This window comes from Cajanus cajan, chromosome 1, assembly GCF_000230855.2.
Source record: "Cajanus cajan strain Asha chromosome 1, NIPB_CcT2T_4, whole genome shotgun sequence".
Taxonomy (NCBI): domain Eukaryota; kingdom Viridiplantae; phylum Streptophyta; class Magnoliopsida; order Fabales; family Fabaceae; genus Cajanus; species Cajanus cajan.
In genome coordinates, this window is record NC_138517.1 from 75,359,312 (window position 1) to 75,386,851 (window position 27,540).

At 36.8% G+C, this 27,540-nt stretch overlaps 1 protein-coding gene across 1 annotated transcript; it reads right to left on the reverse strand.

Annotated features, from left to right (window-relative positions):
• Window positions 1-9,527: 9,527 nt before the first annotated feature.
• LOC145950867 (isoflavone 2'-hydroxylase-like) lies at window positions 9,528-24,637 on the reverse strand. The gene is made up of 2 exons (XM_083062708.1): window positions 23,612-24,637; window positions 9,528-10,158 (listed from the first exon to the last, which is right to left on the reverse strand). The coding sequence occupies exons 1-2, from the start codon at window positions 24,506-24,508 to the stop codon at window positions 9,550-9,552; spliced, it is 1,506 nt and encodes a 501-aa protein (XP_082918834.1). The 5' UTR covers window positions 24,509-24,637; the 3' UTR covers window positions 9,528-9,549.
• Between the last annotated feature and the right edge of the window lie 2,903 nt (window positions 24,638-27,540).

Below are 27,540 nucleotides of genomic sequence, written 5' to 3' on the forward strand. Positions count from 1 at the left end.
TCAGTTTCAAAATTTCTGAGCTCCGGGAGGCACAAGGAAGAAGAAGCTTGAAAGAGATGGTGAATGAAGAAGGAAGAAGAATTCTGTGCATCCGCAAGCTCCTAAACACCTACTTTACACCTTGAATCCAAGCAACAAGAGTGAATTCAGCCAAATGAGAATGGAGAGGGAAAAAGAGAGTGAAAGGGAGGGTTTGAGTGAGAGTTAGGGGGAAAAAAATGTATATCAGCTATGGGTCTCACAAAAAACATTTTCCAAAAGTATAATAAAAAAATATGAAATCTAACAAAAATCAAAAAAATACCTTAAAAATTTGAGATTCACTATGTACCTTGCAAAAAAATCCATTAAATTATTTCTTCTTTAAGTGTCAAATTACCCATTGTGTATAAATTATATGAAATAAATTACAAAAAATTATAAATAGAATGTATAATTTAAGACATTAATTTATATTTTGTATTCTTTGTAAACAACAAAGATAGAGTGAAATGTTAAGATTTAAAGAACGAGAAAATTAAAAGTGAAAAATAAAATTTAAGAAGGAAGAGTGAATAAAAAAATATTTTTAAATTAAAGTTATTTAAAACAGAAAATTACTTAGAAGAGTATTTTAAGAAAAATTTAAATAAGAAAAAGAGATCATGAGCCAATAAAATTCACCGTCCAATTTTAATAAGCATTCTAAGCTTTTTTTTATTTTTATTTTTTTAATCTTGAAATAACGACAAACAATTGTCCGAGACTAAACATCAGTGATTGAAGATACAATTCAACAAAGAAAAATGTCTATCCATATAATTTTTTTTGATTGTCATACCGAAACAAACACATTAGAAATTGTCTTCTTTCAAGTTGGGATTATGCTAGGCCATCACATTATGCTAGGCCATCACATTAAATTGGTCCTAAATAAAAAATTTTAAAAAAAAAATTATATTCAAAAAAAATTAAAAGTGATTTATTGTAAATTGAAAACAAAGAAGTTGTTTAAAACTAAATTGACCTGCACTATTAATAACTATTTAGTATCTCTTGATTTCCTTGGCATTGGGTGAAATTGAGTGTCTCTTGATGAAGTACTATGTAAATATGAACTTGATGTATTTACTTGCTTTACACATTCACCAAATAGATTATAACCCTCTTCCAGCTTATTCACTCGGTAATCAAAGTTTTTTTATAACAAAAGCTTATGAAATTTAACTTTGTCTCAGGGTCAATCCAAATGCAATATTGATATAATATTCACTCAAATACTTGTCAAATTTGACATTCATCTTTGTTGTCATATTTTTTATCAACTCATCTTCAAATAACAAATTTCACACAATCTCATTTAACATTTATTACTTATGTACATATTACTAACTATTAAATTTATTTTTTAAAATTTTTTATTAGGTCAACCTAATTAAAGCCTATAGGTTAACTCGGCTTAAGTCTATTTAGTCCATCGGACTAAATGGGTCATATCAAAATATTTTAATTTTCTTTAAGTCACTTTTTTAAATGATAGACTATGGCCAAGACCAAGGAATCCAAGAGGTGATATACTGAAAGAACCAAGAGGAATGGGATGATATTAAAGACCTTTTTCATATATTTTGTAAATAGTCTCTTGTATAGGTTATTTTTGCCTTTGTATTTGTGAGGCACTTTACTTGCTTTTTCCTAGTGATTGTATATTGTTTTTAAGGTAGGATACTTGAAGAGTTTAGCTCCATTTAACCTCCCTAGTTGATACTTTCATTTTGTATTTTTTCAGTGGGAAAAAAGGGGTGACATTTAGCAATGCTTGAGGGTGTGCTTAGAAATTGGGCCTGAGTTGGGCCTAGGCAAAATTTTACATATTTGACTCTTTTTGCTCTAATTTTTCATAGATTTGATTTAGCTAGGTCTCATCATCATATGATGAACCTAACTAAACCAAATCAAGGATTTTCAAAATAAATCATGGAGTCATTTGAGACCAAGGCCGCCTAGCTCCAAGTGTTCTTCTTGGCCGAATTTCTCAAGCTTCTCCTCTTGGTTTTTGAAGCTTGCCTTGCAAGCTTTTAAACCAAGGGAGGTTAAGCCTACCTTACCATGGTTCTTAAGTGAACCATGGTCAAGGTTAGCTTCTCCTACAAGCTAGCTAAACCGTGGGAGTTTAAGTTAACCCTACCATGGTTCCTAGTGAACCATGGTTAAGGTTAGCTTCTCCTACAAGCTACCTTCCCCTATATATTTGATTTTCCTACTCTTGTACTCACTTTTGACAAATTTGAGAAATATAATCTGAATTTCTCTCCCACTCAAGAGTCACAAAAACCGAAGAGAACCCTCACTCTAAGGATTCTCTCATAGTGTTTCTACTTTTGGCTTGGTTCCTAAAGCTTCCTTCACAAGCTTAAGGAGTGGCCGAACCTCCTTCATAGACTTCACCTCCATTGAAGCTTCTTCAAAGGAGATTTCAGAGATCTTAAGGAGTAAACCTCAAGGCATTTCGGTCCTTAGCATGGAACTCTTGAAGAAACATCAATCTACTTCAACTAGTTCCATCATTTTTGGTATCAGAGCCTAGTGCTCTTGAGGTTTTGTTCTAATTTTTTCTTCATTGAATCCGTTTTTTCCTTCCTTATTTTGTCTTGAAATTGAGTTTGCTGTGTGGATCTATGTTTTCTAAAATTTTTTATGGATCCTTATGTCACATGTGAAGTAATTGATTCATGATTTTTGCTTGTTCATAATTCCTTGAATCAATTCGGTTTGTGCTTTAGGTTCATGTGCTTGTGCTTTTATTTTTGCTTGAGTCTCTCTATTCCTATAAGCATGAGTCCGTGATTGGACATTGACAATACTTAGTGTATGTCTTTGTTTTTGAATCATATGTTTTGTCTAGAGTCATGTGTAGTCCTTTGAATGTCATTGAATCCTAGACTAGCTTGTTTTAACCTAATTTTTGTTTTGTGTTGATTGTGTCCGAATTTGTTGTGTCTTTTGCTTATTAAATCTGTACCTTACCATATGTGCTTTTGATTTACATGTTTGAGTTCTTAATTTGCTATTAGTTCTAGCAAATTTCCTAGAGTTAGGTTTCTATTATGTCATATTAAAAGTTTTGTCAAGATAAGTTCATAAACACTTTCCTATTAGGTTCCTTTGTGTTTTGTTGTGTGGCTGAACCTTATTGAAATTCTTTGAACTATAAAACAGAGGCAAAACAGAGGTGTATGTGTCCTAATTGCATGACAAAAATAAAGAAAAATAGTGCTTAAAAATTTGACCTAAAAATCCTACAAAATAGTGAAGCACTAGTAAAAACATGCTTGTTGACACCTCTTATTTTGTGTAAAATTTTTGCTGCAGTTTTTCTACCTTGAAAACGAGACTCCTAAGTGTTCAAAAGGCATTAAAACTCCTGAACATCAAAAGAAAAATAAGTGAAAAATATTTTTCTAAAAAGAAAAGAAAGAAAAAGCAAAAGAAAAAGCCAAATAGGAGTGAAAACTTGTTTGTATTGCTCTCGGTTTTGGTATTGTTTTGGCATTAAAATTTTGTGACCAGCCACATTAATTGAGTCTTATTTTTATTTCTAATCTTAGCTTTTAATTTTGTAATCCATTCTAGTGCCTTTCCTAGGATAATCTTTGTGTGCTAGCTTTCAAAATTTCCTTTAATTGTTGCTTGTCATTTTTGTGGAACTCTTTCTAGTTTGTCACATTCTTTTCTACCATTTGGTGTAGCTATTCTAAATTGTTCTTTTTCAGTTTTAGCACTAATATTCTAGTCTTGAAGGTGGTTGAGTGCTTCTTAAAAGGTGTAGGAGGCCAAGGCAAAGGACATCCACTTGAAGGCTTTGGTGGTTGCTTAGGGAGTTTGTTCTCTCTTGGTGGCTAGGCTCTTGAAAACACCTAGAAGTGACTAACATCAAAGTTGCTTCTAAAGAGAGGAGTGAAACACCTTGTGAGGCTGCAGTTGGTGGCTGAATTGGAGCAAGAAGGAGTAAAGCTATTTGTGAAAATTTTTGTGAAAATTTAGAACTAAATTTAGTGACGGAAATTTTGGTTTCTAAAACTAGTTTTTCCTTACAAAATCCGTCTCTAAATTTGTTTCTAAATTAGTGGCTAATTTGATTTCTTTGAAATTAAGTGCAGCCACTAAATTCATTTGATTGTGAATTTACATTTCATTTGGAGTGTGAATTTGCATTTCATTTGAAGAAAATTTGAATTTCATTTTCTTGTAATTTTTGATTTCCAAATTTTTGTACAAGGCCTTTATTAAGGAGTGTCTTGGAGTGCCTTTGGTGTATCTCCATCTCTCCTTAAGAGTTCTCATAGTAAATTTCGTTTAGCACTTGTGAGAGGGTCCTTGAAGGTCTTTGGTACCTCTCAAGCTCTCACTTAGGTTTAAATTGCTTACCACGCCTAGTTTATATTTTCAGTCATTTAAGTTTTCAAGCAATTTATGTTTTAAGCAATTTATGTTTTCAGTCATTTAAGTTTTCAAGCAATTTATGTTTTTCTTGCTCTTTATGTTTTCAAGCATCTTATAAACTGTACACATAGGCACTTGTTTGTTATTTTTCTTTAAGAAAAGTTCTTTGTGAAAATTGTTTTGTGCAAGACACAAGTACAAGGGGGTTTAGAGATTTTTACTTGAAGAGGCTTGGTTATTAAGTGGCTCTTTAGTAGCTCACCTCCCTCCAAAGTTCAATTTGTACTCTTAGACCTCCAAGTGCCAAGTCTAAGCACTTCAAAAAAATCTTATTTTCATAAAAACTATTTTTGTGTGGAAAAATCTCTTGAATTAAAATGTCTCAAAATTCCTCCAATAGTGAAAGTGATGGCTCTCCAAAAAGTCTTTCTTACATCACTAAAGAGCTCAAATCACTTAAACTATGGAAAAAGCAAGAGTCCATTCAAAGAGAGAAGGAAAGAATTGAAAGATAAGGACAACTTGCTTATTTAGAGGAAGAATTGAGAATTTTAAGGCAAGAGGAAGAAAAATTGAAAGAAGATATGAAGAAACATAGGAAAAAGAGTAGGAGCTCACATTCCCAATACACATCCCCTAATGAAAGCATGAATCAAGGGGATCACTACCAACATACTCCTAGGAGGACCACAAGGCCAAGGGAAGTCAAAGTTGACCTTCCCTAATTTTTTGGCAAAGATGATGTGGAGTTATACCTAGATTGGGAAATGAAGGTTGAGCAACTCTTTGCTTGCCATAGGGTGAGTGAAGAGAGAAAAGTCCCTCTGGCTACCCTTAGCTTCCAAGGGCATGCCATGTATTGGTGGACAGCCCTAGAAAGAGAGAGACGCCTCCACAATGATCCTCCATTTCAATATTGGAATGATCTTAAAAGTGCAATGAGGAGGAGGCACATTCCCACCTATTATGGAAGGGAGCTTATGAATAAGCTCCAAAGGATCCAACAAAGGGATTTGTCTGTAGAACAGTACAGGCAACAAATGGAGCTTTTAATGATGAGGGCTTGTATTAGGGAAGAGGAAGCCACCACTGTAGCTAGATTCCTAAGTGGTCTTGACTTAGAGATTAGAGACCAAGTGGAGCTACTACCCTACAGGGACTTAAATGATTTAGTCCAACTTTGTGTAAGGGTAGAACAACAAATGTTGAGAAAATCTTCTTTTAAAAGAGAAGGCTCCCACTCTAGATCTCTTAAGAAAGACTACATGGAGGAGGAAAAATATTTTGAAAAGAAAAATATTTTAGAACCCTCCAAGGAATTAGCTAAGAATAAGGATAAAAACAAAGAGAAAGGTAAAGGTACCCACACTCCACACACTAGCACAAAGACTAGTGATATTAAATGTTTCAAGTGTCTAGGGAGGAGCCACATTGCTTCTCAATGCCCTACAAAGAAAGTCATGATCTTAAGGGGGCATGACACTTATAGTAGTCAAGAAGAGACTACTACCTCCTCTTCTAGTGAGAGTGAGGTTGAAACAAAGCTTCAAAGGACCAAAGTGGAGCCAGTTTATCCTTATGAAGGAGAGCTCCTAATGCTTAGGAGAATCCTTCATAATCAACCTAGTGGTACCCTATCACAAAGAGAGAACATCTTTCATACAAGATGTAATATTTTAAATAATGCTTGTTCTCTCATTGTTGATAGTGGTTCATGGTGCAATTGTTGTAGCACTAGGTTGGTTAAAAAGATGAGTTTAATTACTATGCCACATCCTCAACCATATCATTTGCAATGGCTTAATAAGGATGGCGACATAGTAGTTGACCAACAAGTGAAGGTCAAGTTTTCCATTGGGAAGTATGAGGACCAAGTTTTATGTGATATAGTACCAATGGAAGCTTGTCATATTTTGTTAGGAAGACCATGGCAATTTGAAAAGAAAACTATACATAATGGTCTTACTAATGAAATTTCCTTCACTCACAAGGAAAATAAATTTGTACTTTATCCTCTTTCACCTCAACAAGTGGCTGAGGATCAAGCACAAATGAAATACAAAAGAAAAAGAGAAAAGGTAGGGAAGAGTAAAGAGGAAGAAATATCCTCTAAGGGAATTATGTCTAAAGAGAATTGCTTTATCACTAAAGAATCTATGAAAACTATTCTCTTTATTCATAAAGACCTTAACTCTTACCCTCACGTTGCCACTAGTCTTGAAGAAGAGATTCACAAATCCATTATTTTTAAAGAAAAAGAATCTCAACTTCAAGATTTTGTGAAGGAGAAGTGGACTTCATTTAGTTCTACTTCTCATGCTACTTCCTTGGTGGTGCCCAAGGTAGATAGCCTTCCTTTTTGTAGGACTTGTCCTACCTTAATTGTGTCAATAATGCACCCAATTTATGGAATATATTATTTGTTGGATATAACATATGAACCTTCAAGGTTCCTTGTGACAAATTCTTTTCATAACCATCCAACAAATAATATAATCCAAAATTGTTTAGGAAATTTCTTAGTAGTATTTTTCTTATTTTCTAGGAAATGCCTAGGTTACCACATAGGGTACTTTAGGCAAGATATTTTAGTTTTTAGGATTAAGTCTTTAGTGTGCTATAGTTTTAGTTTTAGCACATTTTTAGGATTTAATAACATACCTAGTCTATGTTTAGGAGAGGATCCTATTCATTATATTAGTAGGTCTAGTGTTATTGATTTCTTTAGGTTCCATGAAAGGATTCCTTCTAGGATATTCCTTTCACATTTATTTGTTGAAAATATCACCTCTAATGAATTTTATTATATATTTGTAGGTATGGCCAATAATCATGAGGACCCTCGAGAATTGAGGTCAAATCCTTTTCAAGAGGGAGGGGATGATAGACTATGGCCAAGGCCAAGAAATCCAAGAGGTGATATACTGAAAGAACCAAGAGGAATGGGATGATATTAAAGACCTTTTTCATATATTTTGTAAATAGTCTCTTGTATAGGTTATTTTTGCCTTTGTATTTGTGAGGCACTTTACTTGCTTTTTCCTAGTGATTGTATATTGTTTGTAAGGTAGGCTACTTGGAGAGTTTAGCTCCATTTAACGTCCCTAGTTGATACTTTCATTTTGTATTTTTTCAGTGGGAAAAAGGGGGTGACATTTAGCAATGCTTGAGGGTGTACTTAGAAATTGGGCCTGAGTTGGGCCTAGGCAAAATTTTACATATTAGACTCTTTTTGTTCCTAATTTTTCATAGATTTGATTTAGCTAGGTCTCATCATCATATGATGAACCTAACTAAACCAAATCAAGGATTTTCAAAATAAATCATGGAGTCATTTGAGACCAAGGCCGCCTAGCTCCAAGTGTTCTTCTTGGCCGAATTTCTCAAGCTTCTCCTCTTGGTTTTTGAAGCTTGCCTTGCAAGCTTCTAAACCAAGGGAGGTTAAGCCTACCTTACCATGGTTCTTAAGTGAACCATGGTCAAGGTTAGGTTCTCCTACAAGCTAGCTAAACCGTGGGAGTTTAAGTTAACCCTACCATGGTTCCTAGTGAACCATGGCTAAGGTTAGCTTCTCCTACAAGCTACCTTCCCCTATATATTTGATTTTCCTACTCTTGTACTCACTTTTGACAAATTTGAGAAATATAATCTGAATTTCTCTCCCACTCAAGAGTCACAAAAACCGAAGAGAACCCTCACTCTAAGGATTCTCTCAAAGTGTTTCTACTTTTGGCTTGGTTCCTAAAGCTTCCTTCACAAGCTTAAGGAGTGGCCGAACCTCCTTCATAGACTTCACCTCCATTGAAGCTTCTTCAAAGGAGATTTCAGAGATCTTAAGGAGTAAACCTCAAGGAATTTCGGTCCTTAGCATGGAACTCTTGAAGAAACATCAATCTACTTCAACTAGTTCCATCATTAAAGGTCTAGTCATGATCTTATTTATGAGTTGACCAAACCAAAATAGATAGCTCTACTTACATGCTTCTTCCTCGCATTGCTAGAAGGTCTTCCTCCATAAAATAATCTAGCTATCACATATACTCCTCTCCAATTGTATTTTGAATCATTTTCTTATCTGAGCAACGCTTCCATAGTGCGTTATAGTGATGATGACTTCTCACTATTTCTTACACTCATTATATTGCAATAACTTCTTTAGTCACGATGAATTGAAGAACTGAAAAAGAAACACATTGTTTCCAATAGACACCAGTATTGTGACGTTGAGCAAAGAATTAGGCTTCAGGCGACTTCCATGATGGTTTCGAAGTGACATGCTCAGATCTCAGCAACGTTAAAGTTGTTCTTGCGTTAATAAACTCATATTTTGGTTGCGACACCTGCAAGGGCTCTAATGTTGAATTTATTAATCTTCTTAAGTTTTTCGTAAGATTGAAAAATGATGTATCTTAGTGAAGGAATCCTATAGTAGATGTATTATGAACATCCTCCACTTGCAAATGTCATTAAAGATATAATTAGTTAATTAAATGTTGATTAACTAGTACATTAGTTAATTAGAGGTTGTTACCTTGATTAACTTGTTAGTATATAAATTAACTCCCATTATATAAAATTCAACATACAATTAATACAATTTTTAAATTTCTCTTATAGAAAACCAATGTTTCATGTTTCATAGCAAATGCGATTTTAAAAAAATGTGAATCTTAATAATTAATATTAAACAGCATAAATTGTGAAACTGTAACACCTTTTAATGGAGAATTATCCCTAAACCTAACTAAAGTTTGCCCTTCCCCACATCCAACACTACAAAGCATTTGTCTAGTAACTCTTTTGTAGCACATTGGGATTAGTTTTTGTCCATTCACAACTACAAGCTATGTTGAGAAATAAACTTCAACAATATTGAGAAGTAAAAGGAAAATCTATGTGATTTAGCTAATGCAAAGGAGTCATAATTAATTAAAAGTGCAAAAATTTTATTTATTTTAAGAAAATCAGGCAATATACGATAGTGATTCATGGTCGCCACCATTGTACATCACAGTTATTCTAGATTTGAACACTTACAAGTATCACTATTAAATGCTAATAACTGAATGTTCCTTTTCATCATATAGATCTCTATACAACGTAACTCAACTTAATATTTATTATTTATTACTTTTGATTAATCTTGTTGATGAGTGGGCGAGCTTTACACATGGCATTCAATGGAGTTAACCTTGATAAGGTGAACCAATTTGCTTCTCTCATATCAATCTCTTCCTCATTTACTTGTTTCCAATCAAAGCATTGAATTAATAATCCCAAAGTCAAGCCAACATTTTGCATAGCCAAAGCTTCTCCTGGACAAGCCCTTCTTCCCATCCCAAATGCAATCACCTTTTTCTCTAGTCCTTCTTCATCAAACCTCTCTGGTATAAAATGTGTGGCATCATTCCACAACAAAGGGTCTCTTTGTATAGCCCAAATATTAACCATTACTATGGTGTCTTTTGGAATGTTGAATTCTCTAATAGTGATGTCACTTGAGGACACATGTGGTATAGCTAGTGGAGCAGGGGGATACAACCTAAGTGTCTCAAGAATAATCTTCTTAAGATAAGGCAATTTAGGAAGATCTAACTCATTTACCAGACGATCTTTTCCTACATAAGTGTCTATCTCATCTCTTGCTTTTTTCAACACCTCTGGATGATTTAATAAATTAGATAATGACCACTCTAAAGTTACAGTTGACGAATCAGTTCCAGCAAAGAGCATAGCCTACAATACAAGTCAACAATATGAAATCAAAATTAAATTAGAAAAATATTTAATTTTGCAATAATGGGTGATGCATAACATGTGATTGTGGTTATTAGTTTGCTAGTGTAGACTTGAAATTCTTCTAGCATACATAAATTTATACATACTAAAATTCCATCCTCTAAATTATAAATATTTTAGGATATTATATTGTAACAAATCTTATAAAAATTGAATAACAATAAAAGTATAATCAGGTAGTTTTGTATACATTTTTAACAAATATATAACGCTAATTTTGATGTATATTAATAAAGTATTAAATATTTTTATTAAAATAAATTTCAAAAATATAATTTATAAGATAAGGTTTTGTATTTTAAAGGTAAACTTTGTAAATTAAATGTAGTAAATATATTATGTAAAAAAAAAATTATTCTTTCAACTCAATATGTCAACTAGGAAGGGAAAAACATTTTTGTGGATATAAGTTATGTAAGGTAGTGACAAATAATTTTAAGGATATCAATTTAGGTATGATCTATCTGACCATAGTATAGGATGGATTAGGATAATCTATTCAAATATTTTCTTACGGTGTGTTTGGACGAAGAATTTTACAAATTTAAGAAATTTTAAATTTTTTGTATTTGGATTACTTTGATTTCAATTTCTATCATTCTTAAAATATTTTGTTTGGATAAGTCAATTTGAAATTCTTTAAATTTTAAGTTATTAGATTGGATATGATAATTTGATTCCACCATTGTAAAATTGATTTTAAAAATATATTTATACGTTGAGATTTTTAAATTAAATTTTATAAAATTAAATATTAATTAATTTTTAAATATTTAGTAATTTTACAAATTAATATTAGATAATACTTTCAAGAAATTTCATAAATGTTTGAATTTCAAATTTTTTTATAAATTCTCTATCCAAACAAGGTATTTCACCTTAAAGAATTTGAAATTCTTCAAATGAATGAATTTCTCCATTTAAATTTCTCATCCAAACATACTATTAGAGAGAGAGAGAGAAAACTTCAAGATAGTGATTTCTAGATAGGACATCCAAGGTTATGATTAACCAAAAGAGGAAATTAAGTGTAAGATAGAAAGCATCACTTGAGGAAGATCACATTGCATAACGAAAGCATGACATTAATAAATAAAATAAAAAATAAAAAATAAAAAAGGTTTAAGACCTCACCAACTCGAGAAACCAAAGAAATAGAAAGGGTAAAAGAGCGCAAGTAATAGATTCCTAAAATTGAGGGATGTCTCAAATGTAGTAAAACCATAAGGTAAGTCTGTCCGACCTAAGTGTGTACTGCCTAGCTATGTCAAAGAAAGCCCTAACAACCAAAGAGAGAATAGACAATCAATCATATACAAACAAGGATCACAAGCCTACCCTAGGTATATGTTTCCTAAGTTAATCATAAGCCTTTTGGTTGTGTGCATGTCCTAAATGTAGCGTGTTTCTTTCTCTTGTTGTGTGAAAGATGGAGAGTTGCCCACAAACTCTTTGTCCTTATTTTGAATGCTTGAATGTACATATTGTCTCATTATATGTTTCTTTGATTGATGTGATGGCTCATGAGTGGGAATGATGTTATATTTATCATGATTTGTTTATGAATTATGAACCAACTAGTTATATTTTGAAGCAAAATATAATAAAATAGTAGCAAGTAAGAATCGAACTCAGAATATAATGGATTCAGGGCACATCCAACCACCACAAGGAATTAACTTACGTGTGAATGTCGCAAATATTATATATATATATATATATATATATATATATATATATATATATTAATTTGCATACACTTATATTTAATTAGATACTACTAACATTGGCTAGTGCCTAGTGTTTTTTTTTTATTAACTTTTTATAATAAAAACTGAATCATATAGGTCAATTAATGACCCAACAATTTAACTCCTAATACAGTATATTAACTAGTTTGATTATTGATCGGGTTTTTAAAACATTGAATTACACATTGTTAAGATAATTAATATAGTAGACTGAGTTGTTAGGTAGTGTAGACCCCTAAAATTGTCCGGGTCGGAAATAAAGCTTGAAGACTCTCGAAGACTGAAGGATAATCAGCCAGAAGGACTCCTCGAAGGCCCTAGGAGGGTTCTCTGTAGGTCCAGAGGTCTTAGAACAGCTCAAAATAAAGAAGTGGAGGGAAAAAGCCCAATACGGCCGTACTGAACTCAATACGGCCGTATTGAAGCTTCAATACGGCCATACTGAAGTCAGTACGACCGTATTGACACTTCAATACGACCGCGGCGAACTCAATACGGGCGTATTGAAATTTCTGAACTTCAATACGACCGTATTGAACTTCAATACGACCGTATTGAAGTTCAAAAATTTCAATACGGCCGTATTGCCCCTGTAGGCCGTATTGCGCCTGTTCCCTATAAATATGACGTCAATTGGACGTCATTCCACACTTTTCAACATAGTTTGAACCCTCTCCTTGAGTATTCTGGGGTTTTTGAGCAGTGTTCTGCCCTAGAAATCACTCGGAGAGTTGATCCGACGAAGTTCTTGAGCCCCGAGCCATTTTGCTTGAGGATCGAACCTAGTCGAGGGGAAATCTTTTTGATTCCCTTAGTTAAAATTTTGTTCTAGGAGAGCGAGGAGCGGGCTTGTAGAGCGAGGGAACGCCAAAACGCTTCCCAGTTCATTTTTTATAAAAAGCACGCTTCAAGAGGTTTCCCTTCAATCCTTCCTTTTACTGCTTTCTGTGTGCATATTTAAACTGTCATCATGTAGATAGTCAATTCATAATTGTTTAGAATAAATAGGGGTAATTTAGTAATTTTACGCTGTTATTTTAGAAAATAATCTGTCATAGGGAACCCGAAAGGGGCGCTGTGGGGTGCTAACACCTTCCCCACGCGTAACCGACTCCCTTACCCAACTCTGGTTGTAGTGGCCAAAGTTGATTTTTAAATCAATTGCCTTATCCCTTTTTCCAATGTTTTGAGTAAAACATTGGTGGCGACTCCACGAACCCTCCTTTTATGAAAACCACTAATCCATGGAGGGTCCCGCTTGGGATTAATATGGATCAGTGAGCCTCTTAATAAAATTGCTCGTTTGACGAGGTCTCAGTTTGAGAATAAGTCCTTCTAGCAATCCACATTTTTTTAAAACAAATAAACGAGTCCAACCATCCTTCGCGAATGCCGAAAGCCCGTTTCGGGCCGGTGGCGACAGATGGCGACTTCACTGGGGAAGCTTCGAGAGTCAGTCCCATTTAGTGACAGATTATTTTAACAAATAATAGTTAAAATTACTTCATTACCCCTTGCTTGTATTATAATATGTTTTATTATATGGCTTTAAATAACTGTTGTATGCTTAAATTCCGCAATTGTTTGAAATAAAAACTGCACACAAACCTTTGCACACAACAGTTCCCTCTATACCCGGGGGCATGAGTGGTAATCCATAGGGAGTGGATGTTAGTACGGCCGGTTGATGGGTTTATAGGAGCCTATGAGACCGTTGTCGAAAAGCATCACTCAAGGTGATAACCATGAACTTGAGTCCGACGGTGCGTTGGAGCTTTCCATCGACCTACGACAAGAGGAATTGGGTCCCTATAATGGGGGCACCTTGGGGGCCTTTGACCAAGTGAGAACAGTTAGATCCTCCTTGAATATGCACTTTTCTGCAGGAGACCCCTACCTCGTAATTCGCTCGTGACTGTTCGTGGATGAGTGAATTGTTTGTGCATTCGTTATGTGACATTGTTTGTGCATTAATAAATAACCTCGTGATAAGGTCTAAAAATAATCCCCATGCATAAAAAACCATGACATGAGAGGAAAGACCATGTGTGAAAATATAATAAAAGTGAGGAGCATGTACATCATTACCAATAAGACATCATGCATCCTCATGAAAACATACATTTTAGGATCACCAATACCTCTTGACATGAGTGAAAGAGACCCATGACTATAGAGATTCTCCGTTGGGGAGAAATCATAGATAAAGAAGGGTGGTAAACTTCCGTCTTAAAAAGGCAGCGCCTTAAAGATGGAGGTTTATCAAGCTCGTGTTAAAGAGTGTATTCATTCCATAAAATAAACTAACTAAACATTCATTTTAGAAAGTGGCTGGTCATCTCTCTATCCTTACGCGCGCACGGAAAATCAAGAAAATGGAAGCATTGGAGGAGCAAAACAAGAAGCTCACAACCGAGCTTTCACAGCTTAAAGAGCAGATGGCGCAAATGATGGAACTCATGCGTCATCACAACATCCATGATTCTCATCATAGTGATCATGGGTCCCATCATGAGGGAGAGGAGGAAGAGCATGAAAAAGATCCTCCAAACGCCGTACCCCTTGGGGCAGGAATTATAATAAAAGAGCCCGAGGTCTCAAAGGAACAATTCCATGCCCTCGAGGATCGGCTAAGGGCTATGGAGGGGCATGACTTTGACATTAAGGATGCCGCCGACATGTGTTTGGTGAGGGACATTCAATTCCCTCCTAAATTTAAAGTGCCAGATTTCCCAAAGTACGTGGGATCGACTTGCCCTAAAAGTCATCTCACCATGTACTGTCGCAAGATGGCTGCATATGCCACAAATGAAAAGCTCTTGATCCACTGCTTTCAAGAGAGCTTAGCTGAAACTGCACTCAACTGGTATATGCAGCTAGATGGAAATCTAGTACACACATGGAGGCAGTTGGCCGACGCCTTCCTCAAGCGCTACAAATACAACATCGACCTAACACCCGATAGGTCTGATCTTCAAGCCTTGAGTAAAAAGAACGATGAATCCTTCAAGGCGTACGCCCAACGTTGGAGGGAGTTGGCGGCACAGATAGAGCCCCCGCTGTCGGATAAGGAGACGGTGTCCTTATTCATCAACTCGTTGACTGGTCCCTATTACGATAAAATGATAGGGAACACAACGACACTCTTCTCGGACATCATCACCATAGGAGAAAGGGTGGAACAAGGACTTAAAAGTGGGAAGCTGGCTAAGCCTTCCCAATCATATGAAGCTAAGAAGGCCTTTGGGAAGAAGAAAGAAGGAGGAGTCAACGCTGTAACCATTGCTCCGTCTTCTTCCGCTTCGAAGTCAGGCAAATCGCAAAACAACTCTGTGAAGAAGTTTGATAGACTTCCGACCACTTACAGCGATCTCCTGCCGAAGCTAGTGGAGGCGCGCCTTATAGCTTACATTCCACCAAAGAAGGTGAATCCACCCTACCCCGATTGGTACAATCCACAAGACAAATGTCTATACCATTCGGGGGCACAGGGGCACTCAACGGAGAACTGCCGAGCTCTCAAATACAAGGTCCAAGACCTTATCGACGCTGGGTGGGTCACTTTCGATTCGACGGCGCCCGACGTGAGCAAGAATCCTCTACCGCAACAAGAGTAGAGAGAAGGGCAAGCCATGATAGGGCCCCTCCACATTTTTTCTTTTAGGGACTCATGATCAGTACCCGAGATCATGAGGACCTTTTCATGTAAATAAAGGGTTTTGTACAGTTTTACACTCATATATCAATAAAAAGGCATTTTTCACACAATTATTCTCTCATTTTGTTCTATTCTCTCTCTCTCATTAATATTAATAAACTCTAAACCTAAACAGAACCAATAAATAATTATGTCTGTGATTGCTCGCTCTGACCGGGATCCGAAAGCCGAGGGTGAATGGGTTGAGTCGGACAGTGATGAGGAGACCATCTCTCCGGACCTGCAAAGACTGCTAGATCAAGAAGCTCGTCTACTCCAACCAAATCAAGATGAATATAGAAGACCGCGAGAAAACTTCTTTCATTACACCCTGGGGAACTTTCTGCTACAGGGTGATGCCTTTTGGACTTAAAAATGCGGGTGCCACCTACCAACGAGCGATGGTGACTCTATTCCACGATATGATCCACAAAGAAATTGAAGTATACGTGGATGACATGATCGCAAAGTCAAAAGACGAAATGGACCACATCCAATATTTGAGAAAATTATTCAATCGGCTTCGTAAGTATCAGCTTAAGCTAAACCCGGCTAAGTGTACTTTCGGAGTTCGGTCGGGTAAGCTTCTCGGGTTCATCGTCAGTGAAAAAGGCATAGAGGTGGACCCCGATAAAGTAAAGGCAATAATAGAAATGCCTCCTCCTAAAACTGAGAAAGAAATTAGAGGATTCCTCGGCAGGGTAAACTACGTCGCAAGGTTCATCGCACAGTTGACTGACACGTGCAAACCAATATTCAAGCTGTTGCGTAAGAATCATTCCGAAACTTGGGATGAGAATTGTCAACGAGCTTTTGACAAGGTCAAACAGTGCTTGGCCAATCCACCAGTATTGGTGCCACCTGTCGAGGGAAGGCCATTAATCCTCTATCTGACAGTGCTTGATGAGTCCATGGGAGCCGTGCTAGGGCAACAGGACGAAACTGGAAAGAAAGAACAAGCCATCTACTACCTGAGCAAAAAGTTCCTTGATTATGAAACTCGCTACACGCCATTAGAAAAGACTTGCTGTGCGTTAGCGTGGGCAACACAAAGGCTCAGGCAGTACATGATAAGGCATACTACTTGGTTGGTTTCCAAAATGGACCCAATTAAGTACGTGTTCGACAAACCAATAATCACTGGGAAGATTGCCCGATGGCAAGTGCAATTATCAGAATTTGACATCATACATGTCACACAAAAGGCCATCAAAGGCAGTACCCTAGCTGATTACCTAGCACATGGGCCGACCAATGATTACCAATCCCTTCAGGATGATTTCCCCGACGAGCACATAATGAGTATACAACATGAAGAACTAAAAGACGATGCGTGGACCATGTATTTTGATAGAGCCTCCAACATGCTTGGACAAGGGATTGGGACAGTATTAATTTCCCCGCAAGGAAAGCATATCCCCTTAACGGCAAGACTCAACTTTGACTGTACAAATAACATGGCCGAATACGAGGCTTGCGCGTTAGGAATCCAAGCAGCAATCAACAATGGTATCCTAAAGCTCAAAGTATTTGGAGATTCGGCTTTAGTCATTCACCAACTGCGAGGTGACTGGGAAGTCCGAAATCTTAAACTGATACCATATGTTGAGCATATCAAAGATTTGACACAATTTTTCCAAAGTGTCATCTTTGAATACATTCCAAGGGAGGAGAATCAGTTTGCTGACGCCCTTGCTACACTATCATCGATGTTCGCATTGGATAAGGAGCATGAAATGCCCATCATCAATATCCGGCGGCACGATAAGCAAGCGTTCTGCCTACTGATAGATGAAGCTGTTGACGATCATCCATGGTTCCATGACATCAAACAATATCTGTCAAAAGGGGAATATCCTGATATGGCTAGTGATAATAATAAAAAGCATATCCGAAGAAGGGCCATGGGATTTCTGTTGATTGGGGAAACCCTCTACAAAAAGAATTATGACTCGGTCTTGTTGAGATGTATAGACCAAGTCGAAGCTCAAAATGTAATCAAAGAAATACATGAGGGGGTTTTCGGTACCCATATTCCCGGGCCTGCAATGGCTAAGAAAATCCTCAGAGCAGGATATTATTGGTCGACCATTGAAAGGGATTGTTACCAATACGTCCGGAAATGCCATAAGTGTCAAGCATATGCCGACAACATTCATGTCCCACCAACGCCACTCAATGTTCTGGCTTCACCATGGCCATTTGCAATGTGGGGCATGGATGTTATTGGACCCATCGAGCCAAAGGCATCCAATGGACATAGGTTCATCCTTGTGGCCATTGACTATTTCACCAAATGGGTAGAAGCGGCATCGTATGCTCATGTGACCCGAAAGGTGGTAACATCCTTCGTCAGAAAGAATATCATATGCAGATACGGTATTCCCGATAAAATCATCACTGATAATGGATCCAATTTGAACAATAAGATGGTGGAAGAGCTGTGCAAAGAGTTCAAAATTCAGCACCATAACTCTTCCCCATATCGACCTAAGATGAATGGGGCAGTCGAGGCAGCCAATAAGAATATCAAGAAGATAGTACAAAAGATGGTTGTCTCATTCAGAGACTGGCATGAGATGCTACCCTTCGCTCTCCATGGTTATAGGACTTCAGTACGTACATCCACAGGAGCTACTCCATTCTCCCTTGTTTATGGAATGGAGGCAGTTCTGCCGATTGAAGTCGAGATACCGTCTCTGAGAGTAATCATGGAAGCAAAACTTTCCGAGGCAGAATGGGTTCAAAGTCGATACAACCAATTGAACCTTATCGAAGAAAAACGACTGAACGCCATATGCCATGGTCAAGCCTACCAAAGGAAGATCAAAAAGGCTTTCGACAAAAAAGTCCATCCTCGGATCTACCATGAGGGAGAGCTGGTGATGAAGAAATTGCTACCAGCTCAAAAGGACAAAATCGGAAAGTGGGCCCCAAATTACGAAGGACCATATGTGGTGAAGCGAGCTTTCTCCGGAGGAGCATTGATTCTCACAGACATGGACGGAGAAGAACTTCGATACCCAGTCAACGCTGACGTGGTAAAGAAGTATTATGCTTGAAGACGTTGCTTGCATCAGCCCGCTAGGATGAAAACCCAAAAAGGGCATCCTAGGCAAAAGTTAGGGCAAGACAAAAAGCCCGCCAGTACAAGGGTACTAGGCAAAACAAAGGCAAAATTATCCCCGCTAGGACATGTCCTAGGCAAAAATTAGGGGCAAAAGAATAAGATATAAAAACAAAGCAAGCAACGATCACTTGAACCGAAAACCAAAAGGCGGTTCAAGTGATAATCTTCTAGAAGCAAGCGTCTTGCAGTATCTACACTCCTGGCTCAGGCATCTCACCCGAAACAACTAGGGAAACGGGAAGAGCAACAATTACAGATATAATTGTTTAAAGCCAAAAATGTATAGCCAACCTTGGCCAGCCATTCTTCAGAAATTCCCTTTGTAAATCTTTCTGTATAAACATTTGTGAATATCAATAAAATATCCATTTGTTTCTTTTCTTTCTTGACCTTGTGATTATGCCTTTAAATTGATGTTTCTAAAAATTGTACGAAACTCTTAATAATCGGTCAATAAAAGAAAATTGGAGGGGTTCCTGTAAAATCCATAATATCCTGCATAAAGGCTCACAAAAATACTCCCTCGCGTCAATGACAGAAAGTCCTCCAAGAAGAAGAGGATAGGGAGAGCCACTCACTTTTCTAAATAAATGAACAAAAATAAAAAATTGTATTGCATTTGTGCATCACACACACATTAGTTGCACATTCAAAGACCTTATCATGAGGCAACTGCATAAAATAGAAAAATAGAAAATTGCTTGTGTATGACAGCAGCAAGCAAAATACAAAGATTCAGAAAATCAGCAGCATCATACAGAATAATTGAGCCTGGAGAGGCTCGCCGAAATAATACTCTCTCAGAATAATTGAGCCTGGAGAGGCTTGCCGAAAGAATACTCTCAAAATAACTGAGCCTGGAGAGGCTCGCCGAAATAATACTCTCTCATAATAACTGAATTTAATTTAAATTCTGTACAGCAAAAGCCAAAAACATGAAAAAAGGCAAGATACAGAAAAAGCCAAAAAATAAAAAGGCAAGAATACAGAAGATCCAACAATCAGTTTGCACAGAATAACTGAGCCTGGAGAGGCTCGCAGAAATAATACTCCCCAGAGAAACCTCAACTCACGCTCTTGGACTCAAAATCCCCAGCAAGAGCTATCAAAACAAGATCGACGACATTCCCAATGGAAGTACGATCACCCAAGCAGAATATCCAAGTCAAAGGACTTAAACTTCCTCAGTGAAGATAGCTCTCCAACTCAAGTGTCGAGTGAGGCTAAGCCTGTAGAGGCTTCCTAAATAATACTCTGGGATACATAAGATCCCCAAATCCCCAGTCGCCTACTCAAGAGGCATCCCTGCAGAAGGAGAAGAAAATAAAAATCAATGATCATTCCCCAAGTGGAATCTGGATCTCAGCCAATCATTGAACGTCAAGCTGATACGCCTAACAGAAGAGGCTAATCAAAATCAACGACAAAATCCCCCAGTGGATAACAGCCTACACAGAGGCAGCAAAATCAGAAAACCAAAAGAGACACCCGAACAAGGATAACCGGGATACTCCACCAACGTCGAAAGGACATCAGCCAATCATAAGGCACCGCTCACATCAGAAAGAGCATCTTTGTGTCTACACCCAAAGGAATCAGAAATTCCCCAGTGGGAACCAACTACGCTATAGAAAGTTGGGGCACAAGAACCTATGAGTAACTGCACATCCCCTAGACGGATCCCTGCGTTATCCAGCCCTTAGTGGCACAAAATCAGAAAGAACCGTCGAAGCAGCACCGTGGACTGTGGAGACAAAATCGTCACAAATCCCTGGAAAGGAGATATTCACGCTACCCCGTCGTCACAAACACGGAGGTATGCAGCTTCCGGCTCGGACAATGAGCGAAGCTATCTCTGGAAAAGGGGTACTCACCGCTTACCGTTGTCATAAGGGTACTTAGCTTCCGGCTCGAACAAAGAGTGAAGTTAAGCCTGGAGAGACGGTACTTACAGCTTCCAGCTTGGGCAACAAGCAAAGCAAGGCCTGGAGAGGCAAAACTCACACCGCTCACCGTCGTCACAAAGGTACTTAGCTTCCGGCTCGAACAAAGAGTGAAGCTAAGCCTGGAGAGGCGGTACTCAACCATCAGCGTCATCAGAGGCGCGTTGATGTCCAACTTCCGGCTCGGGCGTCGAGTGAAGTTGGCCTTGGAGAAGGTAAACTCAGCTACCGAGGATGTCAGAAGCGCCGAGGTATGCACCCACCTGGAGAGGCTACTCAACATTTTCCCACCGGAAGACGCTACAAGTCAGAAGGTCGGCACAATACCCGGACAATTGGGTCAACTCCTTTACTTGTCAGCCGATACACCAAGAGGCCGTCCGACTAAGTAAAGGGGGGGCAGCTGTAGACCCCTAAAATTGTCCGGGTCGGAAATAAAGCTTGAAGACTCTCGAAGACTGAAGGATAATCAGCCAGAAGGACTCCTCGAAGGCCCTAGGAGGGTTCTCTGTAGGTCCAGAGGTCTTAGAACAGCTCAAAATAAAGAAGTGGAGGGAAAAAGCCCAATACGGCCGTACTGAACTCAATACGGCCGTATTGAAGCTTCAATACGGCCATACTGAAGTCAGTACGACCGTATTGACACTTCAATACGACCGCGGCGAACTCAATACGGGCGTATTGAAATTTCTGAACTTCAATACGACCGTATTGAACTTCAATACGACCGTATTGAAGTTCAAAAATTTCAATACGGCCGTATTGCCCCTGTAGGCCGTATTGCGCCTGTTCCCTATAAATATGACGTCAATTGGACGTCATTCCACACTTTTCAACATAGTTTGAACCCTCTCCTTGAGTATTCTGGGGTTTTTGAGCAGTGTTCTGCCCTAGAAATCACTCGGAGAGTTGATCCGACGAAGTTCTTGAGCCCCGAGCCATTTTGCTTGAGGATCGAACCTAGTCGAGGGGAAATCTTTTTGATTCCCTTAGTTAAAATTTTGTTCTAGGAGAGCGAGGAGCGGGCTTGTAGAGCGAGGGAACGCCAAAACGCTTCCCAGTTCATTTTTTATAAAAAGCACGCTTCAAGAGGTTTCCCTTCAATCCTTCCTTTTACTGCTTTCTGTGTGCATATTTAAACTGTCATCATGTAGATAGTCAATTCATAATTGTTTAGAATAAATAGGGGTAATTTAGTAATTTTACGCTGTTATTTTAGAAAATAATCTGTCATAGGGAACCCGAAAGGGGCGCTGTGGGGTGCTAACACCTTCCCCACGCGTAACCGACTCCCTTACCCAACTCTGGTTGTAGTGGCCAAAGTTGATTTTTAAATCAATTGCCTTATCCCTTTTTCCAATGTTTTGAGTAAAACATTGGTGGCGACTCCACGAACCCTCCTTTTATGAAAACCACTAATCCATGGAGGGTCCCGCTTGGGATTAATATGGATCAGTGAGCCTCTTAATAAAATTGCTCGTTTGACGAGGTCTCAGTTTGAGAATAAGTCCTTCTAGCAATCCACATTTTTTTAAAACAAATAAACGAGTCCAACCATCCTTCGCGAATGCCGAAAGCCCGTTTCGGGCCGGTGGCGACAGGTAGTTTAAACCTTCTTACAAGAAGAGCACCATCTTAGATAAACCAATGTAAAGTATAGAAAATCCTATGAATATGAAAACTCCATAAGAACCTAGGATAAGATTACTAAGGACATTTAGAAACCTCAATCCATAAGTAACTTAAGTGTAGGGGTGGGCAAAACGAACTGAACTGAACTGAACTTATAAAAACTATACTGAACTTAAAAGTAGTTCATATGAACTGAACTAAACTAAATATTAGTTCAGACAAACTGAACTGAACTATTCTTTTGTGTCATTGAACTGAACTGAACTATACTATAAAAACTTGAACTGAACTGCAATTTAAACTGCACTAAACTGTTATGATATTTTGAATTGAACAATTTTGACTCATTGATCTATCAAAATAGGACACATTTGTCAACTTTACTTTATTTTCCATTTTATTTAAATTTTTCAAAGGAAAAAATATAAAATTAAGTCAAACAAACTCAGTGAATTTTAAGCCTAAAAATAAGTAGTTCAACATAGCTCAATTGATCCGTTAAGTTTAACAAAATTGATATAATTTTTTTTCAAATCACTTTTTTTCTAAAATTTTGGTTATTAGACTATCGAGCTAATCTATTAAGACATAACATGTTAAACACATTTAATTTTTATTCTTTTATAAAAATAGTTCAATTTTTATAATTCAGTTCAGTTTTTATAGTTTAGTACAGTTCAACTTTACAACAGTTCAGTTCAGTTCAGTTTTTTTTAAACAGTTCAGTTCAAATTTTTTTACAAACAGTTCAGTTTTTTATAGTACAGTTCACCACCAGTTCAGTTCAGTTCAACTCAGTTTAGTTTTTTTTGCCCACCCCTACTTAAGTGATGATTATCTTATAGAAAAAAACAACATCTTGAAGAGCCTATAGCAATAGATTTCTAAGCAACACATACTTCATGGCTAGAAGCCTAAATTTAGAAATACTTGATTAGGTTATCAGGAATTTGCATCATTGAGTACACTTTTATTAATCCTCTTAATGTTTTATAAAAATTATTTAAAATCATTTTAACACAAACATACATTATTAGAGAATTTTAACTTACAATTTAATTACAGTACATTGTTACTGTAAAGATTTCTTATATTATCATCCACAAATTGTTATAATATTATTCACATTTATTATGATTATTTTAAAAAATATATTAAGGGTGTTTTTTTTAATTAATTATTGATATATTAAAATTTGTTAAACTCTTTTTAGATCAGCAAAACTTAAAGACATTACCAAAACAAGGCCTTTGATGATTTGATCATTATAATACTCTGGCTGCGATTCTTGCAGAGTGAGAAGATGATCTATCATGGTATGTTGATTTTCTCTCTGCTTCTTGCTGCGTTGCTCGAGAATGAGTGCATCCAAGAACGTATCGAATCTCTTACTAATACTCTTGAGCCTCTTCTCCAAGTTCTGAAAATCGAACCAGCGAAGGAAGGGCAAATAATCAGCCTTGTTGGAAACACCAGCGAGTTGCACCAACTCCTCCACCGTCTCTCTGAACTCCTTCGCTTCTTCCACATCCTTCATCTGTCTCTCGTCCCCATAGTACCTCTTCCCCGACAGCATCCTCATCATGTTGTTATACGTCATGTCGTGGAACAACGAACTTAGCTCCACGTGCGCATAGTCCATGCACGAGGCCTTGGCCAAGTCACTCACCATTCTCTCCGTTTCGTCCTTCCGGATTCCCGAGAAGGAGTGGATGCGCTGAGTTGAGAGAACGTCGAGCGCCGTGATGCGGCGGAGGTTGCGCCAGTGCTCGCCGTAGGAGCACGACCCCACGGTGGTGCAGTTGTAGAAGATGTACTTCGCCGAGAGGGAGCGGGGTCGGTTCGCCAAGGCGACGTCGTTTTTGGTGAAGCATTCTTGGAACGCGGCGTGCGATGAAACGACGACGGCGAGACGCGAACCGAACCAGAGAGAAAAGATGTTGCCGTGTGTTTTCGACATGCGTTGTAAGAAACGGTGGAGGGGGCGTTCGAGGAGGTTGAGGTTTCCGATTATGGGAAGAGTGGGTGGACCAGGTGGTATGTTTTTGTATTTTCTGCTTTGGAAGAAGCGCTTCAAAGTGAGAAGCGAAACAAGGAGAATGAGAAAGTAACACACGAAGGGAAACATTTCCATAGGGATTGTGTGTAGTTTACGTAGTTATAGTTGAATCACCTTGTTGTGCATTTGAGTTGATGAATTAATAAGTGGCACATGAAGCTACGTTTATATAGGACGTACGTAGGGTTGATGAATCGTTTATCATATTCTTATCTATGACAAAGTAAAAGTCAAGACGTACGATATCTCGAAAGTCAAATTTCAAATGGCAACATATATAAATAGCAGGCTTGCCCGTATTTTCAAATTAACGTCATGAAATGGATTTGTATTTTTCAAAACAATTCATTTTATACGCAATTTCAATCATATTTTTCATTATCCTAATTTGATATTTCTACTATTTTTCTTTTCCTTTCTTTGAATGCACACTTCACATGTATTACTTTTCCAACTAGTTTTTCTTTTGTGTTGCTAGCAGGAGATAACATTACAAAGAAAAGGATAAATTACACCCTCAAGAAAGAGACTTGAATTACTTTTCCAACTATTTTAAAAACTCATCGTACAACTATCTTAATTTATCAATTATCGATATACTTGTCTTTTAACAATAATGTTTATATTTATTTATAAATTAAACTTTAATAGTTTTAGAAATTAATAATTTTTAAAATAACTTTTATATTATAATCCAACATGTTCATTACAAATATAAAATATATTTAAATACATTTATTATTATAAATTTTAATTTAAATATATTTTATATGTTAAAAAATATATGATTATTCTAAATTTTAATTATATAAAAAAAATACTTATCCAAATTTAAGTAGATGTAGCCATCAAAATTTGATAATAGACACACATACATTTACATATAGTTGAGGGGATGCATTTCTCCTAACTTTAAGAATAATATATTAATGTTTCTTTAGTCATAAGTTTTTTTTTTTGGTCTCGTCTAAATTTATATTTTGAATTTATTGTTCCTAATTTATCAATTGTTGTTAGTTTTTATTTTTTATTAGTTAATTTCTTTCTTATATTCTAGTCCTTTTTATACTACAAGAAAAATACAAATTTTTTACGGACATAATTCGTCGGAAAGAAGGAAAATCCATCGAAAATTCTTTATTTTCGACGGATGCAAATTCATCAGGAAAATGAGCGTCGAAAAAAAAATTTGTCGAAAAAAAATTTAATCTGTCAGAAATTTCTGACAGATATATCTGTCAAAAATTTTCGTTGGAAATTACCGACGGATATATCCATCAAAAATTATTTGAAAATCTTTATATGATTCCGACGGATAAGTCCGTTGAAATTTTTTTTAATTTAATTTTAATAAATTTATTAATGTAACAACTCTCATATTTAGTCTCTCAAGAATTTTATTTCACGACACTTCACTTTTCAGCGTGTTTTGCCCTTACAGCACAGTTTCTGGAAAACTTCCCAAAAGGTCACCCATCTCTATATTACTCCAAGTCAAGCATGCTTAAATGTGGAGTTCTGATTGTGACACCCTTACTACCCCAACACATATATAATATAATTTAATTAAGAAGAATAAACTTTCAAAGGGTTCGTAAAAGGGTTCACATAAAACTTCGAAACTGTTCTTTCTTCAATATAAGAAAATGACTGAAAAATGAAACTTTAAAGGTAAAATTTAAGAGTTTACAATTTTAAACACATTTATTACAATATCAAATTCATATAAATATTCTGTCCTAGAAATCCTCTGCCCCGATGTCACATTATCAGAGCATTCCCATAATTTAACTGTTGACATTCTAGATGCCACTCGTAGCCGGATCTTCTTCACCTAAAATATCCACAGTTTATACGGTGAGAAAAGAAAATATCTATATGCAAAGTACATACAAACACCTCACAATATAATCTCATCATAATTCATTATTTAATAATATATACATATATATATATATATATATATATATATATATATCAATCATTCATCGTCTTCATATCTCAATTCACATTTAACATATCTCATTTCACATACATATCTCAATCCATCATAATTCACACCAATTATACAATTTACAACATCATTTCCATATTCATAATTCATGTCAATCTTACAATTAACACTATGCCAAGACCTCGCCACATCTGACACAAGTGATACAGGTTAATTGCCTCCCACACCAAACCAGGGTCACGCCCTCCCTGTAGCATCACTTACCCAGGGGTCGTGCCATCCCTAGTCATTAAGGAGTACGCTCGTCCCTAAAGCATCACCTACCCAGGGTTCGTATCATCCCTGATCATCCGGGAGTACGCTCGTCCCTGAAACATCAACTACCAGGGTTCGTATCATCCTTGATCCTTTAGTGTGAGGAACCACAATCAAATTACAATCCATACAGTCTCTTGCAATTAACCCTATGTCAGGGCTGCCATAATCGACATAAGTGGTGTGTGTTAACTGTCTTACTCATCTCACACCATGCTAGGGTCACGCCCTCCCTGTAGCACCACTTACCCAGGGGTCGTGCCATCCCTAGTCATTAGTGTGAGGAAACACATCGCAATCATATTCTTAATCATTTCCATACCACATCTCATCTCATATCACAATTCCATATAACATACACAATTTCATATCACATACTCAACAGATAAGTCTAACAAAATAAGGGTTTACAAATCCCTCAAGCAATTCATATCTCGATCATCAATTCTTATAATATAATATAACAAGAACATTAATAAAATAATTAATAGAATTAGTAATTTAATATAATTTCAGCACAGTAAAACCCCTAATTGTTCCAAAACCTAGTTCACAGGCACTTTTCTACAATTTCGTTCTCTCTCACAAATCATCATTTTTACAAATTATTAATACATACCGAATCTAATGATATAATTAATTCCTCAAACAGGAATAATCCAATTTTTCCAAAACCTACCCTACAGGCACTTTTCTATAATTTCGTTCTCTCTCCTAGAGCATCATTTTTACAAACAAATTATATATTTATTGTCCTAAATATATACATAATCAAATAATGCCAATAATTCTTGAAACAGAAATAATTGTAAAATTACTCAGAATCCTAAGGGCTCTT